Consider the following 19,203-nt stretch of genomic DNA (forward strand, 5'->3'; position numbering starts at 1 on the left):
CATTACCGTTCAAAGGTTTGGGGTCTCTTAGCTGTTTTCATGAAAAACAAGGACATTTCTAGCTGTAACATAATTGCAAAAGAGTTTTTCTAACGATCAATTAGCCTTTTAAACTGAAACTTAAATCAGCGAACACAACGCGCCATTGGAACACAGGAGTGATGGGGGTGATAAAGGGCTCAGTACGCCTATGGAGATATTTCATTAATAATCAGCCGTTATCAGCTGCTATAGTCAGTTACAAAATTAAAATCATCTGCGCTGTATTTCTGATCCATTTCATGTTATTTTCATGGCCAAATTGCACATTTCTTTCAAAAACAAGGACATTTCTAAGTGACCCCAAACCTTTGAAGTGATCGCTTTGTGAAGCGGAGAGTTTTAAGGATAAGCGGTTTAAACAGATGCGGGGTGCCATGAGTCTTTTAACAGTGACTTATTACTGAGAGTCATAGGAGTTAGCTCCGTACATAAAGTCCTTGTAAGTAAAGCGTTCCAGCTCTGCAAACACCATTTGCGAAACCCAGTAACCCAAATAACTTGCTACTAACGACAGCGAACTCCGTCCGACTGCTCCACAGTCACCTGCATGGTCCGGAGGACCCCTCCGGTGCGCATGCGCAGATTAGAAAGCTGCCCCCGCACGGTAGCGCCAGTATTGCAATGAGTCCGTAAACTTTTTTGCTGTGAATCGGACTTTGCGTATGGCCTCGTGGCTATGTTTACGTTATGTTTATGTTGTTATCTTTACGTTATGAGGGCGTGACGCCACTGATACAGTATCCCAGCTCCCAACATAGGCAGGCTCGGCCCTTTTAAGAGAAGTAGCTTATGTGTGGTGGGCGGGGCCTCCGCGAATGGTGCGCTTCCCTGTTCTGTAATAGCTCGCATCCCGGGGGGAGCTGCTCACTCATCGGGCTGGGCATCATGCGTTCGGTGCTTCTTACTCGGATCTCCCACCGCCTGCCAGGCACTGGGTTAGCACCCAGAGGCCACGCCAGCCGAGCGGCAAGTACTGGGGCGAGCAGCGGCAGTCAGGATGGGCGACTATCGTCTGGTACCCCAGGGAGATCCGTGCATGATCAGTACGGCTCTACCGCCAGGTATGGGGCATGTAATGGGACAGCGCTTTAGGTCTCTCCTGCCAGGGATGCGGGTTTGCACTGTTACTCTGCCGCTGGGCATTTTCACTATAGTGAGCTGTAAGGCTCTGCTGCCCAGTGCAGGGGGCTGCCAGCCACGTATGTACCGTACAGACTCGCGAGTGATGCGTGACAGTGTGTGTCGTGGCACAAAAGGTCATGATCAAGTTTGAAAACGTGGGGATGCGCGTGATCTGATGCAGCCATCAGTGGGTGAGATGCCACCATATGAGGGTTTAGAAGGAGATATATGTCATGAGGCTTTTTGGGGCTTCTCCTGGGGGCAGATATATGACACTTACTGGGGAAGGGCCGTCTAAATGGCAGACAGCAACATGTGGCATGCCTGGAGAACTGAGCTGAACTTGGCACCGGCTGCCGGGAAGCGCTGCCAATGAATGGGGTCACTGTACTGCTGCCTTATTCTATTTACCTTGCTACCGCAGATCGGGCTGCAGTTACGTGCTGTTACGCTGCACTCCATCCCTCGTCTATTGACTAATATTTACCGTTTAACTCTTAATACGCCGTAGATATACAGTTACAGTGGTGTATTGTGTGTTTCCTGGGTCCTGATGCCCATGATGCACACGGAGTGGAATAACCAGATTTAGCAGCAAAAGGCAGTAGGAGCATCGCGAAGCTGCCCGGCTGTATGCTACTTCCTGCCCCATACCTGCGGCTAGAAAGCATGTTCACGACTTCCGGATGGATGTCATCCATCTTCCCACGTGGGGAGGAGGCAGGCACATGTGATGCAACCCCTGCTTCCAAACTCCTTCAGCTGGCCTATAGTGTGCTCTTATTATTGCTTCACTTATTGTCACTCTATGCCCTGCACCCTCAGACTGATCAACGCCGAAATTCTGTTAACCCCTTAATGACAAAGCCTGTACATGCATTGTTTTCAATGGGTTTAGAGACTGCCCATTGTCCTTAAGGGGTTAAATGTAGACGGTGCAAACTCTCACCTGTGTGTTTTTCATGGAATCCTTTACAGATCACTTTCATTTACAAATCTGACATCTCTCCATCTTTTCTTTTTTTCCTCTCTTCTCTTTTTGTTCGCTCTCGCGCTCTCTCTTTCTTCGCTCTCACGAATAAACCCCATATACCGTATTGGCTCGAATATAGGCCGCACTTTCCCCCCCCACTTTAAGTTTTTAAAGTGGGGGTGCAGCCTATATTCGGGGTCTAGTGCCCGATGCCCGGGACATGCAGTCCTGGGCGCCGGGCAGGCAGTGGGGTAAGGATACAGATCCCCCGCAGCGGTGCAGGGGACCTGTATCCTACTCTCAGATGTGCTCAGACAGCCTCCCCTGCCAGCACTTCCCACGGGGGGAGTGCCGGCACGGGGGATTGTCCAAGTGCATCGCACGTACGTTCACCGGCAGCAGTGATGCGCGTAAACAGCCTCCGCTGCCGGCACGTCTGCACGATGTGCTTTAACAATCTCCCTTGCCGGGAATTCCCACGGGGGGAGTCCCGGCAGGGGAGATTTTTTAAGCACATCTTGCAGACGTGCCGGCAGCGGAGGTTGTTTCTGCTCGTTTGGCGCTGCCGGTGTTCACGCAGACGTTCAATCTTCCTTGCCGGTACTTCCCACGGCGGAAGTGCCAGCACCGGAAGTTGAATACGTGTTATGTGTAGATGTCCCCCGCCGGCCCCGCAAGACTGGAGTCTGCACCGGTAAGTCTGGTGGGGGGGGACATCTTGGGGACAGAGTGGCAGCATATCTCGGGGTGGGGGGGGGTAGAGTGGCAGCATATCTCGGGGGGGGGTACATCTTTGGGACAGAGTGGCAGCATATCTCGGGGGGGGGGGCAGAAACTTTTTTCATTAAAAAAGCAGCTTACTTTTAGGGTGCGGCCTATATGCGGGTGCGGCCTATATCCGAGCCAATACGGTATATATATGTTAGACATGCATTTTTAACTAAATAATATGTACTTATCTCTTTGAAGTAAAGACTATGATTGAAATACGATTTCAAAATAACAGCTGAATCGCTCAGTTTCTTTAATGTTAGACCCTGCTGCCAATACATTTTATATTGATAAAATTGGACCCTATGCAAGCATTTCCTTGGAACCCGCTCCACGCACCAAAAAATACGTATAGATCAAATAAACACATAAAACAGCACTTGCATGTATAGATCGACTGAATAAGAGATACAAACCTACATAACTGCATACATAAATAATGTATGGAAACATGGCATAGCATGGATAGATCAACACATTAACACACAAACCCAACTTTGCATGTATAGATAAATTGGAATTCACATATAAACTGGGAATTAAAGGTATAGATAAAACCACATAAATTACAGGCACAGATCACAGGTTGCACATCCCAAAGCCAGCCTTGGCATCCACACTGCCCACATAGAACCTGACCAGCAACCAGATAACACACAAGACTTGCCATCTTTGGCTCCAAACAGCACAGCATGAGTCAACCATGTCTCCAAAGAGCCTGTCCTATCTTTTTCCCATAAACACCTTGCCTGTGCTATCTTTGCCTTTCCACAAATCAATTATACATCTATGATACACACAAGCACTTTTAAAGTCACTCACCAATTGACACTTTCATTCACATAATCGTTTATTCTCTCACTCACACAAATCAATTACACATTCATGAATGCATCCACACATTAATGCATTCTCTCCCTCATTCAGACAATTCATCCACACATTAATTCATACTCTCCCTCATTCAGACAATTCATAAACACACTAATTAATACTCTCTCTTTCACACAATTCACACACACACTAATTCATTTATTATCTCACTCTTTATTTCAATATTCTTACAACCCTCTTTCTCACGATCTACCCCCCTCTCCCTCCCTCCCTTCTCACTATCTAACCCAATATCCCTCCCTCCCTTATCAGAATCTACCTTACTGCCCTCCTCACCAGAAAAAAACGGACCTTTTTAGGGGACTTGGCTCCACCGTGGCTTTTCAGTGTGTCAAAAATCGTGTACTGTGTCCGTCCGTTTCACTTTCTGCTTCCGATTGTAGCGACAAAACTTAAATATCAAAAAAAGTAAAAACCACACGTTTTCTGTGCAAAAAACAGTACAAATTTGTGTGAAGTAAAAACTATTTACGAAGTGCTCCTCAAGGAAGCCCCAGTATTTTCCTGTATGCACCACACACCTAGCCAAAAGGCTGGTTCTAGTGCATACAAAAATAAAAAGTGCATGGAGGGGTCCGAGGTGTAAAAGGTGCTTACCGGCATGTGACACGTAAAAAAATGAAGTGTGCTTAACCTCGCACGTTCACCCTGTGCACAGCCCCCAGTCCTGGACTGGCTTGATGGTCCCTTTAAGTGTTTGAGGACTAGATGTTTTAATACAATAAATAATTGATTAAAATACAGCAAAACAATTAATGTGATTAAATCCTTAAGAATACACTACAGAAATGCCTTCTAAGTAGGTTGACATATTAATATGTATTAATGCTTTAAATACCAATTATATATGATGCGTATAGAATGAAATAGGGAATATTTAGTTACATATATCGATTCTTTATGATGTCGCTAGCCAAGTGACATTTAAGACGGCTGCCTTATAAGAAACTGATCTCTAGTTGGGTTCCTCGCCAGCTGCTTGAAAGAAGTGGCATGCGTGTGGGTCTATGTTCATATGATATGTGACCAGGGTAGGACTTAGTATTTTTGGCATAGCTCCCAAACTGCATGATCCCGTCACATTTTAACATTCTATTTTATTTTTTTTCTACAGAGAGATTATCCAGCGTTCCAAGGACAAGTTCACCACCTTACAAAAACAAAACTCTTCTTTTAAACCTGTTCTCGCCATAATACAGGCAAGATCTATTTCCTTTTGTGTTCTGTTTTCTTGGATGCTGTATTTTTCCCAAACTAATGCCCATGAATAAAATATATATACGTTTTATGTTTGGATATATTCAGTTTCTGATGTTTACTACTTTCTATTTAAGGCGAGTGTGGATGACTTGACCTTGGAGACAACGAAAAACTTTGCAGAAGAGGTAAGAGTCGGCCATTCAATCGAACAAGGAATTCTTTTTGTAATTCTTTATTTTAATGCTATGTTTTTCATTCCACCTGTCCCTCCACGTATTTCACAAACCTTTCTCTACACATCTTTAAATTTCACTGTAGCATTGTTTGCTACCCTGCATTAAAGAGACACTCCAAACCAAAAAGCCAAGAAGAATTTATTTCTGACTTCTGTATTTCTTAGCCACACTCGGAAAAAGTGTCCATTCAGATGCCGGGATCTCAAGTTGGTAGCATTACGCTGCTTGTCATTGAATTACGGTTGTAATAATGAGATTTGTGTGTACTTGAGCAAGAACATTATGTTCTCCTTCCTTCCTTTTTTTTTTTCTTTTTTTCCCTCCCCAGCTCGGCGTAGGTGTCCTTCACGTATGTCTCCCTCAAGAGAGCCGCAGTGAAGATGTAAGTTTTTTGGGGGGTTCTTTTGTGCAAATAAATCATATACTGCAGTTTGTTACAACACACACGGCTATTCATAAAAAGTGATTCTAGAACAAATTTAAACAAGTGGTCATATTTCCATAGCAACCAATGGAATGATCCAATCAGCAGGAATATTTTCTTTGGTTGCCATGGCGATAAGTCCACTTTCTATAGGAATAGCATGTTGTTGTTTTTTTTTAAACCAAAGTCTGATCTCATAAATACATTTTGTGTGTGGCTGAAGGTTAGCTGCACATTCCTTTTGTCTTTGCTTACATTTTGGTATTAAAAATTAATTGAAAGAAAATCATGGAACGCAACAGTTATTCGTTATGCGACTCCTTTTTGGTGGGATAATGCACAGTGTAGCTTTGTATGTCGACTCAAGCCTGATAAACATGGGATCAAATGAATATTCGAGCTGCCCTCCAGACGAGTGTGCTCAGAATGTCTTAGTGGAGTGACCATCAGTGGTTGAAGACCACTGCCCAGATTTAATTAATGATGGAAAAGCCAGAATATATTTTTAATTGACTTAACTACTTAAAATCTAAAATGTGTGCCAAATTTGATTTGGGCTGTTATACTAGCTCTTTAGGCTGAAATGTACCAGCCTTCCTCTAGATATAGGGCTGCAATTAAAGATTATTTTCATAATTGATTAGTTGGCCGATAATTTTTATCCGATTAACCAAAAAAATATTCTTTTATTTAAAATAATTTAATGAACAAACTGGATGTTAAAAACAAACAGCAGAATAAAAAAAAAACTTTGAGAAAAATGCATTTCTTGTTTTTATTTCCCAACCTGCCCCCCCTGTATGCCTTATACCACAAATATGCCACTCTGCCTGTCCCCAAATATGCCTTATAACCCCCTATATGCCACTGTGTCCCAAATATGCCTTATAACCCCGATATGCCACTCTGCACCCCCCCCCACTTACCCCCCTCTGCTCCAGACTACTTGGTGTCTAGTAGGGGCAGCCGGTGAGCTACGATGCGCGTAGACAAACCTCTGCTGCTGGCCGGCGCTTTCGCTGGAGCTTCTATGACTGAGCACCGGAAGGTCATGTGACGCCTGTACTTCTGCCAGGGCTTCTATGGTGGAGCACCGGAAGGCCACGTCACGCTGGTGCTCCATCATAGAAGCCCCGGCGGAAGTGGAGGACAGTAGCGGAGTATGTCTGCACGCAATGCACAGACACCCGCCAGCTCTCAGAGAGGAGGATCCGGGTCCCCTGCAGCGCTGGGTGTTATTATCCAACTAGGGGTATTTTTCAGAGCGTTTTCTCTGGGGGGGAAAAACCCTCATCTTATATTCGATAAAATAGATTCAAGTAATCGATAATGAAATTTGTTGGCAACGTTTTTCTTTATTGATTGATTTTATCGGTTCGTTGTTGAAGCCCTGGATAGCTGACGTTTATAGAAAGTGTACTTCAACGCCAACTTTAGACCTATCCATTGCGCCCCGCCAACATACAGACATGTTTTCAAGGTCGATTAAGTATTACTTATACCCAGATGTGTTTCAAGACATTAGATCTGTAATTGTTAGAGGATGCAAACTGTTTTGGTACAGGTGGTCCTCTCTCACCCTTGATGACTTAATGTATTTTCTCCAATATTTTAGATTATTGATGAAATCTTGAAGCTCAATGAAGATCCTAAAGTGCAAGGACTTGTTCTTCATTTGGCTGAACCAAACAGTAAATTGCTGAATGCAGTAAGACCAGACAAAGATGTGGATGGGTAAATTCACTTTTATTGATGGCTTTCAGGTCAAAGTCTGGTAAAGCAATGTGTAACACCCATTGATAATAGTGCTGGAATCATGTATTATGTAGGGGGAAAAACTCATCTAGTTTGTCCTGTTTTGGGCATCGTTGCTTTGTTTTTTTTTTGTTTTGTTTTTTTAATGTGTTTTTGATTTTCATATTTCATATTTTCAGTATGCCCAAGATAAGAGGTGATCTAAAATCTCATATTTTAAAGGTGCAAATTACAGCATATTTGCACTACTTCTGTGTTATTTCATATTTCAATTTGAAATGTTAGCATTTTTTTTTCTCTAGGATTTAAATGATCTGAACTTGACACTTTAAGATGTAATTAACTTGTGATACTATAATTTTTTCCACTTTATAAAAGACAGTCCTTTTAATATTGCTGCCTATAAATTTTTTGTGTACGTGCTTTTTTTTTTTTCACCCTCCCAGGGTCACTGATGTTAATTTGGGAAAGATGGTTCGTGGAAACGCTCATGAAGGTTTTGTTTCACCCGCTGCCAATGGTGTCTTGGAGATTTTAGAAAAAATAGGTATAGACCTGTGTAATATGTTCACGGATTAAAGGTGCTCCTTCACTGACTAACAATTTATTGTTGGGACAGGTTTTGACATTCAGCTGTTCTCAGAATAGTATTTTTAATGCTAAATTTAGTTACAATATTTCTATTTCTAGAAGAGTAATTGAAACGGTACCAAGCAAGCTATTAAAGGCACACGTTATGTGTATGTTGGCCAATTTTTCCACCAAATTTTATATATTTTATATATATATATTTTTTTTTTACATGTTGGCCATCACATTAGTTGTACCCTGCAGTATATGAGCGGTCAAGAAAATATATTATTTAATCAAATATGTACATAAAACCAAAGGTCAATGTGGCAATCCTGTGTGTGTACCACTGGAGGAACCGTCTCAGGATCTGCATGCTTGTTCCTCTCCATAAAATTCTCTCCTCTATCATTAGGATTGCGGTTGATTGAAGCCTTTGTAAGGGTGAGGCAAGTTGATAGCTTTTAGAACCTCTGAACAGGATACAGTGAGCAAGATGGATTCCGCAGAACCCACAATGCATTTGCCTTCTACCCATTAACGTATGTTGAGGGGAAAATAGAATACAGATGCAGAGGTCAACGAAGGCTTCTCTTTGAATGTTCCAATGGTTTAACGTTAATTACCGTGTCAAAATGTGGGCCAATCAAAAGGCGCGGTACATGATGACGTCCGCAGATTTGAAAGGACTGCTCTTTGTAAGAATGACTCAGTTTGTCTTGGCTAATTGGAAGTGTCCTCGCTTTCATTAGCTTCACATAGAACAAGCTACACATGTGACTGGTTATCATTATATATAGATGGGTTATGTAAGGGATATGTGTTTTTTTTCTTTCTTTCTTTTATATGATAGATTTCCCATTATAGTAAATTATTTAGGCCCAGCTGCTGTAATCGAGCCTGAAGTCAGCATTTTTGCAGCTGCTACGGACAAGACTATTTTTGTTTAGCTTTAATGTAAACTTGTACAAGCATACAGTCCACAATCTATTTATGAAGGCCATATGTAGTGCTATGGTTTAAGTGTTCAGATGAATACTTAAATTCCGCTTTCTACCTGGGGTGGAAGTCCTAGACTGGCGAGTGCTCAAGTTTCCCAAAACTGCGAGAGACGGGTTCTCAATGAAATCTAAAGATGTCCCGGAGCTTAATTTGGAGAAACTTTTTTATTAAGCATTGTTAAAAAATTGGTATCTATGCAGGATGGATGTATATGTCTTGCTCAGTTACATAAATAACTGTCAAAGGGCCACAAAATTAGTTACAAGGTTTTGGTAAACCACAACCAGGCGGCCATTCTTGGGGAGTTGAAGTGTTAGACGTTATGGAGAGCCACCATGGAGCAAAATATGTTACATCTTCCATCCTTAGTCCATCGTATTAACCTCCAATACTCTTAATATTCAACGTTTAGCCCTTTCACAATCAGTCCTTTTTGTGGATGTTCTAACACTTAATAGCACTGTTAATACACCTTAGTGGGACATACTGTTTACTTTTGAAGGTTTAATTGAGCGAAAAAGATTTTTCTGTTTCTATGACAATGGACTTTGTGCCTCTTTTGGGTCGCACAACAAATAATTTCTGGCATAAAATATGAACGAGGCAAAATGTTACTGGATTAAATAATTATTTCCAGGAAATATTTGGGTATTCGGCAGCACTAGGGATTATGTTCTAAATACTGCATTTATTTGAGAAAAAAATATTACCCTTTTAATGCAGCTGAAGGCACATCTACATAGTTTGTCGGTTTTAGGCACTGGTTATCTGCTTGCGGTCATTAAGTATATTTTATATATTTGCATTGTAGCTGGCACGTCTTTGGAGGGGAAAAATATCCTTACAGTTGGAGCTGATGGTTCTTTGGAAGCTTCCCTACAATGCCTGCTTCAGAAGAAAGGTGCCCTGTCTGTTATAAGTTCATGGCAGGCTCCGCAGCTACAGAAGAAGGTACAGTGTGTGCATAGGGCTTTAGGGCTATACGGTAAGATGGCTTTGTGGCTGTTGCGTTACTTTTGGGGGACGACTCACTTGAAATCTGTATAAAGTAAACCTGCGTAATTTGCCATGGGACTTTCATGAAAAATATTTATTTTTTTGTTTAATTGGTTTGGCATATACTAGAAAAGAATGGAGAAATGGTTTAATGTTTGCATTTGTAGCATTCTTTTTTGCGATTTTAAATAGGGTTCTATGTCACATAAACGCAAGGGAGTTCATAATGCATTGTGATGACTTCAAATCAGAACTGTTCTGCAAACTCCCTCTTTAGTGACTGAATTCTACTAATACATCTATCTCTCTAATAGTGTTTTGATACACTGTGTGTTCAAACACAGCAAAAAAAGATATTCGGTTCAGCTGCTGAGTAGAGTCTCCACCACTAGATGGCAGCAGTCTACACACAATCCATTTATTAACTTGTTTTAGAGAACAGAATTGTGTGTTAAAGGCATATTAATTTGCCTCATTACTGCGTGTTCAGCTTCTACTCAACAATAAGAAAAGCAATCTCATAGTTTGTTGGACATACTACCCGTAGTGTTGGCCCCTTAACATATGAAATGTCCATTATTCCTATGAGGTTAATTAGTTTGGAAAAGAGATATCTGAATGATGAAATCAAAATTTTGGAGTGATCTCTTTTTGGCCTTCATATTATACAGACTTGGCATTGCTGTATAATGTTAAATTATGAAGAAGTATTTGTTTCCCAAAGGCTCTTCAAATACATGACGTGAGAACTTGGGAAATATCTTTATGGCGTGAGTGATTTAATAATTTTCTCTCCATATAGTTTAAAAAAAATTTTATGTTTATTAAACATTTTGTTTATAAAGTTCAATTCTATTTAGTGCTTAGGAAGATCATTATGCGTTGCTGAGGGGTTACATGTTGATCATTTTGTTTTGTGTCATGTAACGTTTGATTATCCTGTGGGCTTAATCCAATATAAATAGAATAAGACATGCAGGAGGAAGAAAAGTTATATCTAGCTGGACAGCCAAGAGGACGATGATAAAAACAAAATCATGTTAATGTTACCTGAACCACATATTAACTTTATACAAAATTTGGGAATTAGCATTATAGTTACCACCTCTGCCCCGTAGAGATTGCAACATCATTAATATTACAGTAAAAATAGATCATAAAGTTTTTAAGAAGTCAAAGAAATTCACTAATTTTATTTTATTGAATTTTCCCTGCTGATTGGACCATTCTGTTGGGTTTTATGGTAATAAGAGTACTTTGTAAGTTTGCCATACACTCAATTTTTATACACAGCTCTTATATCCACAATTAGATACCCAATAGATGTTGAAGATCTTGGGGAATTGCAAGAAATGGATTACATTTTATACAATGTATTGGCTAGTGTTTGATGCGTACGAGACAAATGTGCTTATTGGTATTATTTATGGTATATTGATTTTAAAGAAATAAAGATAATCATCTTACAGACCCATTGTATGCATCGCCTGTGGCAGCCAGGGCTTTTTAGTGCAGTAGCCTGATGGTTTACAAGGATTTGTATACTGTATACAACGTTGGCTATCGTAAAATTTACAGTAAAGAAATTATTTGCTGGCCGGGTAGCACAGTGAACTCACGTTAGACATTCAGACAAAGCCCCTCCTGTGGTTATCTGTACCAAACATTGTGTCCAAGAAATGATCTAATCCAGCTAGCGCGTTACTTATTATGGTTTAAATCGGCAACAATTTCAGTTAAATCTTCAGAATTATCTGTTTTCTCAGAGCCAGTATAAAGCAAGTTGTGAAAGCCTAAAGGGGAACTTAACCCTGTGAAGTACCGAGTGAGTCCACATCAAACAGGCTAATAGAGAGGATACCCCAAGTTCCTAAAGCCTCCTTGTTACCCAATATCTCAAATTAAGATCCAACTGCTGGCTCCATGAGTCTATGCCTTTATCCAAGACCAGTAATCTCTTGTGGCCATCACATTATTATTATTATTAAATACCTTTTTGGAAGCACAAAGTATTAAATTAAGCACACATTCTCTCCTTTATAGACAATAAGTCTCTTCAGTTGTGGGAGACTCCTTTATTTTGTGCTTATGCATAGTATTTCACACCATATTTAATAAGCTCAAGAAAGACGACTGTACCAGGGATAGACAAAGTGACTGTAATAGGGCGTAAAAGTCCATGATGATGATGATAGTAAAATGTATTGGTCCCTATGGGGGCCTCTAGAAAAATATCCCCCGTAAAGCCTGATATTAACTTTCCCTGGATAGTAATTACACTCTATGTAATCTACAAAAGGCTGTCATTGGGGAAATTTAAATCATTTCTTTTGCATAATTATATTATTATATTTGGTAGCAAATGTGATGTCTCCAGCAAGGTTTTCACCATTTATTTCGTTTTCCAGCTGAGTGAGGCAAACATTGTCATCATCGGTAGCACAAAACCAAAGGAGATTCCTGTGAGTTGGATAAAGCCAGGAACTACTGTTATCAACTGCCCAAATGTGCACTTATCTGGTAAGTGAGCAAAATGTTATAAAGTGTCTGAATTTCATTGCTGACGGTCAGTCGTCTGCTGCCACGAATAACACATGTAACATATTTGTCTCTAGATGACTCCTTGGGCTAGGAGACCCAGCTTCACCTTTTTGCAGCCCCTTTTCCCAATCAGTTGAGCCTCAGGATACTAAGTTGCTGCCAGGACGTCATTGCCTGGGCATGCACTCGATATGTAGGATTGAGAATTGGCTCCAGTTGTTACTGTAGGAACATTTAGGCTGTTGCGTGGTGGCCAGGCAGCTCTCCGTTGCGTGATCAGAAGAGATATTTCCTGTTATGTTCACGCTGAGGTCAAAACAAAGGCAATAATGAACAGCAAAGTTCATAATCAAAGATAAGCCTGATCTCAACGCATGATTTGAAAAAGCATACCAGCAGAGTTGGTGATTTGCAGTGCAGGAAAATAAAAATAAATTTAATAAAAAAGGGTCTCCTCGTCAAATGGTTATAAACTCTAGGCCACTGTTATTTAAACTGTAGTCCCATAACTATGACTTTCATAAAATGTGCATTGGAATAGTTAAATGGTGTGTCTACTTTTGTGTAATTATTAAAAGGTTTAAGGCATCCAAGCCAAATAGAAGTTTTCAAGGCAAGCCAATTAGATTTTTCCATTAGCCTCCAAGGTCAAGCTGAAAGCGTAACTGAACTTGTGCCTCCTTTAGTTTATCGTTATACAAAGATTCATAGTGGCGGCCAGTGTTCTTGTGATTAAGACGGCACACCACCTGTTGTGATTAAGGGCTGTACAGCAGTAATACAATTTAAGTATTCTCTGTAGTTTGTGTTATGCTAAACACTCACCTGTTAACACCTTTAGGAGATCAGGCTGTCTATTGATCACGCGATCGGGCATTCCCTTCTGGTAGTGTCAGTGCTGTCACCCACCAGAAGTTCACTCGAGGACAGGAGAGCCTTGCTGGGCTCTCAGTAACCCCCTGCTGGCTCATCGCACATATTTGAAGCCCTGCTTGCTGATCACAGTGTAATAGAGGTGGAGAGGTGGAGAAACAACGTTTCTCCCCTTACAAACAATGAAAATAAAAATTACAAAAATAGTGGAAAATGTAAATGAATAAAAACACTTTACAAATTAATAAAATAAATACATTTATTGGCAGCCCTGGGACCAGTGGGGAAAACAAAGGGAAAACAAGTAACCCTTGGTCCTACCAGTATAAACTTAAAAGAAAAATATATAAGAAAAATCACTACACCCAAACCCCTTCAGCCACTAGTATTAAAAATATGTAATAAAGGGTAAAATGTAAAGCATGGATGAGTTCAGTTGTGGCACCTACAGTATAGAAGAAGTTTTAATCAAAATTGCATTATGTTTTATGTCTATGATTTTAAAAGAAGGCCACCGCTTCTCCTGAACAAAGTGATGTATAATTTTGTGTGGTTTCATCAAATATGGAAATGAGGTCTAACAAACATGGTAAAAATGACAAATATTTGATCCCCCTTCTGTTCCCAATACGCATTTATTGACGCCTTATAGGCTATGTGTTTGAATGTAAACATAATATCACAATGGTTTTATAATTGAGTCAGGTTGATGAATGCATGCTAGATCATTTGTGCCTGTTAACATGAATCTGGGTTTTTGTGTTTAGTTAATCTAGTTTGTGATGCTCTGTCGATGCAGGTGCTACTGACCAGCAGAGTGATGGCATAGGTGGGCCGGGGGTAGGGCCGCTCGCTGCAGCTCTGAGGATGGAGGTTTGTGTCCCCTGTTGCTATTCTTCTAGGAAAGTCTGTGCCCACCCATAATTTTAATGTTTGTTTTTGTTTTTTCCAGAATTTAGCAGAAAGCAGCAGACGATGGGTTGAAGCTCAAAAATATAAAAAGTGGAACCTTCATTGCTTAAAACTTCAACCTCTTTCTCCTGTTCCAAGGTACGCTATCAGACTTCTCGACCAAAAATGCTCATTGATCTATTCTAACTGCAATTAGAGTGGCACACTAATGAATAATGATGTAAAACCTTGTGTGCGTGTATATATAAAATATAAATACGAGGAACTGTGGCTTGAGGGACTCTGAGGTTCACGTTTGGCTCTCATACTCTCTGTCTCGGATTTTGGAGATATTTAGTGGTTAAAGTCCACCTAATAGAACCTGAGACCTATGGAAGTATGTGGCAGCGGCGTGATTATCTGGTCAATTCCTTGTCCTGAAGTTCTCTCCTTTCTCCTCACGCACCCCTTCCAAAAGCTGCCTAAACCATTCAACAGTAATTAGCAACTTAACAATAGGTTTAATTAAGTGACCGTCCCACAAGGGATACATAAAGTGTGGTTTTATTACCGATGCACTTAATATTTTCATCTATATACACACACATGGGTAGAGATGACGGTAAATGCAAGATTTACGCAAAGTGGCGGGCCGGCTTTATAAAGTGGGACTAATACTAGGAACACTCGAGTACAAGCAAATGACCTTGATATTGAATGAAGAGTTTAGACAACTTATAATTTGTACATTTAAATGTAATTAAATTACCATCAAATGTAAATATTGTGTTTAATATATAAACAATATGATATTTTGCATATAAAAGATTGAGAATCCTGTTGCTGGGATCTTGTGCTTATTTGCTGACCAACTAAGTTGAAGATCTGTTTGCTTTCAATTTTAAGTGATATCGAGATTTCTCGGGCTCAGAATCCAAAAGCCATCAACATGCTTGCCAAGGAGATTGGATTGCTGTCAGATGAAATTGAAGCATACGGCCAAACCAAAGCCAAAGTACGTCTGTCTCTTCTGGAGAGGCTAAAGGAGCAGCCGGATGGGAAATACATTTTAGTGGCTGGGTAAGACCTATTTCCTAAATGCCCGGCCAGGCAAGCAGTGGGCATTGGCCGGGGCCACTTCAGAACGGAGGAGCCCCGTGCAATGTCTAGGATTGTGTGTCTTTTAAGGGGATTTATCTGCTGACGGTACAGGATTTGGGTTGTGGTAATTCTCTCTATTGCGTCATTGTGGATTTTCTCCCCAAAAAAAGTATCTTGCTATAGATATTCAGGACCCCTTACAAGTTGTTACTTACATTTATTGCCACTTTTAGAATGTTTTATTTGGTTAAAAAGATTTGTATGTTTGTTTGTTTTTTTCCTTTTTCGTATAGGTATGGTTGTATCCATTCTGTGTTCAAAATAAGTGTTAAATAAGTGGTATGGAGCCATCCACTGTTGCCCAAATGAGGAGCTGACTATTTCTACCTCCTCAACGAAACCACTTCCTCTATCACAATTTTATAGGGCCGCATAATCATAGCCTGTCTTTTCCATTAATTTCATGCTTATTTAGTATTCATCAATTACATTTTTTGTAGGATTTATATTTTTTCCTTCTGGTGTTGCGAGGAAATTCTTGACACACAGGTCAGCAAAATGTATTGGTAATAGGTTGTGGTTAACTTCTTAAGTATGTATATTGTTGGTTGTATTGTTGTGCACCTGTCCCTGTAACGGGTAAATTTTCAGTAGTTTTCTTAAAAAAAATTTATTGTTTTCATCGTAAGTAGGATTCTAGGTGTTTGACCACCACAACAATGAATCATTTAGTTATTGCAAAAAACATATTGTGGGCTGCAATGGCCAAAGACTGCAATTAAATGTATTTCAAAATGCATTAATGATGGGGCCTAGAGTCTGGCATAAGACAAAAATCATCCCAGCTGTATTTTGGTTTGTGGTCTTAAATGTTTCGTGAAAATGATATGCTGACATTCTAACTGTAGCGTACGTTAGACATATCCCTAAATTAACTTTTTTTTCTGCTTATGTATTTTTATTATTTACATTTAGAATCTTTTTTGTCCTTTAAAGTGTGTTTCTCCCCCCCCCCCCCACCCCACTGAATTCAAATGATGCAGACAGGAAGGTTTTGTCATTGTAATTCTATGTTATTGATTCCTAATTATATTTATGTGTACTAAAAAATCATTTAGTACTTTTGGATAAGACATTAGATTGCTCAAAAAACACAGATAGCCGAATGTTTACAATTTTTAATCATATTTTGTTAATATGATCTAAATACATTATGGAATTAGGTGCATAATGCAAATCTCAACAGCTCTTCTGGTTTTCCTTTGCTGTTTTACTGACACAAAGAAGTCTCTTTGAGGTTTCTGTCCAGGCATATAGTCGGATTGCACCCCTTTCTGGTGCAACGTAATATTGCTTTCTCGTTCCATTAAAATTTATATGTAGTCTTTATTGGTCCCATATTTTTCTTCCTCGCACAGGCCAGGAACTAATATAGAAATCATATTTTTCTCTTAATACGACCATGGATTATTTTTATGGGGAATTTTTGCTTTCCATTTACCAAAGATGTCGTTTTTGTTTTTTTTTTGTTTGTTTCAATTCTGCTGACGGAACGCTCTTATATTACATTTTAATGAAAAGATCCCTCCAGAGTGAAAGCTGGCGAGCCGCAGCCTCTTTACCTAATGTATCGGTTTGTTTAAGGCTGTCAATCCTAGTTTTGTCATACCCTTTGAATGTATGTACTGTAAGAAGCGTTTAGTGAATTGTTGGCGCTATACAAGTACAATATATATGTGTAGCACACAGAACATTTCTGGCTTTAGGATGTAGCATTCTTAATGGTTTAAAGCTGAGTTGGTCCTGCCTGATGCATATATAATTATGGAAGATTTCTTTAAACCTTCCCAACTGTTTTAGCTAAAGCTCACTTACATTTGCACAAAAAACACACTTTACTTGTGTCCTTTCATCTGCAAGGAAGTCTAGTGGATGTGACTTCAACAAAAGAAGCAATCAAAGATTCAGTGAAAGAATTGCTGCCCACTCATCCTCGCCCATGGTTTTGTATTGGGGGTAAACCTGCCCTTACCAGAAATTAGCAAAATTTGGGGTTTCATTCACTCGCATGTCCTTGCCAACAACTTTCATTCTAGCGACTCTGCAAGCGGTTTTGCAAGCATTAGCTGTCTTTGCTTGTCCTCGGTGCTGAGTGTGATCAAACAAGTCAACCCCGGACTTGACTGACCACAAGCCGTCTTTGAATTCAATAGACCCAATTTTTGACATAGATTTAACAGCATATAACTCTTAACCTACTGTTTTTTTTTTAAGGCATTCTGTAGTTTAAGATCAGTTTTTTTATTTATTTTTTTAACTGCATTTATATATTGGTATACATGCAGGAACAGTATTGTATTTTTGATATATAAGGATATTAATATTTCCATGGAATCTATGTTGGATAAAGAAACGTTACTGTTATAGACTTTTTGATGGGTAGTTTATTCTTGATCAGTATAGTCTCTGTGGCTGCCTGAAAATCCAGATCGGTATCTTGTTTGTTTTCTTTGTTGAAACTCTTGCCAAACTAAAGAATACTTTTTTTTTTTTTTTTTCCCTCTTGTGACACAGAGGTTAGTTAAATAAATACATGTAGTGTCATCAGGTGAAAGCATGTTTAGGCCTGTAGCATTTGCGTATATCAGGCTATATTAACTTGTAATGTAAGGCTGTAACAGAAAAACATTAACAATGGGACCAAATCATATTGTGTAGTTTATCATGAGATAGTAGGACATCCCAGCTCCTTCTGGACTCTAGATAAAGAGGTAGAGTAGAGGGTTGCATGGGGGACAAGAATACCCATGTGATGGGAAGTAACACAAAATGGTATAGAATATACAGAATAAAAGCATCAAAAAAACATCTTGTACTAAATGTGACCACTGTCACGGGCAGCACATAAGAAAGTAAACCAATTTCTGAAGAGTGTGGGACTAAGTATGCTCGGGCGGTGGCAGAACCTCTGTTGTGAAACAATGAGACAGAATGTCCTCTTGGTTGATTAGGCCATGTTTTTTGTGCTGCTGTTGGGTGGGCCGGTTACAAGGAATATCTCTATTCCAACCCAACCAGACTATTTACACTATGGAAGACCCTGCGGAGCAGGCCCAGCCTCCATAGCATCCAGTAAAGACACACGAGATCCTACCTGAGTAGGGTGGATGGGGGCTGGGGCTGTTGGCGTGAGTCAGGCCTACAGCGGCACCCAGGGTAAATACATCACTGGAGGCAAATACATAGTCCGTATTAGCAGGCATGTTCTTGTATCTCTTATTATACTCAACAATTGTTTCTGCAGAGTTGGCGGAAGTTTGTTTTTCTCATGTTTTTCCAATAGACAATTGAGAAACTAAAAGTATGTGCTATGTTTTTTGCATAGAATCACTCCTACACCTCTTGGAGAAGGAAAAAGCACGGTAACCATTGGCCTGGTACAAGCTTTAACGGCTCATACAAATGTAAATTCTTTTGCGTGCCTTAGACAACCTTCACAAGGACCCACGTTTGGTGTCAAAGGTAATTCTGCCTTTTTACCAAGCATGGAACTGTTTGTTTAATGTTGGCATTTTTTTACTAATCAATATTTTTTATTTATTTATTTTACAAGCGTCACTGGATATGAATACTCTTCCTGTTAATTTTTTTTAAATTATCGTGCTTATAGGCAGCACCAAATGCTTACAAAATCAAGTATTAAATCACCAGGTATTTTAGGGTAGATGCATACAATATTTAGGGAAATTTTATTTATTTTAAAGAAAAAAAGCTGTTTGGGGATATAACCACAAGATCTAAATATTTTGCCC

At 39.9% G+C, this 19,203-nt stretch overlaps 1 protein-coding gene across 1 annotated transcript in view; it reads left to right on the forward strand.

Annotated features, from left to right (window-relative positions):
- Positions 1–927: 927 nt before the first annotated feature.
- Positions 928–19,203, forward strand: part of LOC149289892 (monofunctional C1-tetrahydrofolate synthase, mitochondrial-like) — an 85,855-nt gene continuing 67,579 nt past the window's right edge. The window contains exons 1-12 of the mRNA XM_089490149.1: positions 928–1,103; positions 4,917–5,001; positions 5,137–5,187; positions 5,567–5,620; positions 7,278–7,396; positions 7,864–7,964; positions 9,801–9,940; positions 12,394–12,505; positions 14,199–14,272; positions 14,352–14,449; positions 15,197–15,370; positions 18,777–18,913. Of these exons, the coding sequence (XP_089346275.1) occupies positions 928–1,103; positions 4,917–5,001; positions 5,137–5,187; positions 5,567–5,620; positions 7,278–7,396; positions 7,864–7,964; positions 9,801–9,940; positions 12,394–12,505; positions 14,199–14,272; positions 14,352–14,449; positions 15,197–15,370; positions 18,777–18,913 (1,321 nt within the window). The remainder of the gene's footprint in view (positions 1,104–4,916; positions 5,002–5,136; positions 5,188–5,566; positions 5,621–7,277; positions 7,397–7,863; positions 7,965–9,800; positions 9,941–12,393; positions 12,506–14,198; positions 14,273–14,351; positions 14,450–15,196; positions 15,371–18,776; positions 18,914–19,203) is intronic.

Source organism: Sceloporus occidentalis, unplaced genomic scaffold (assembly GCF_023333645.1).
Source record: "Sceloporus occidentalis isolate IW3139 unplaced genomic scaffold, rSceOcc1.0.p SCAF_42, whole genome shotgun sequence".
Lineage (NCBI taxonomy): Eukaryota > Metazoa > Chordata > Lepidosauria > Squamata > Phrynosomatidae > Sceloporus > Sceloporus occidentalis.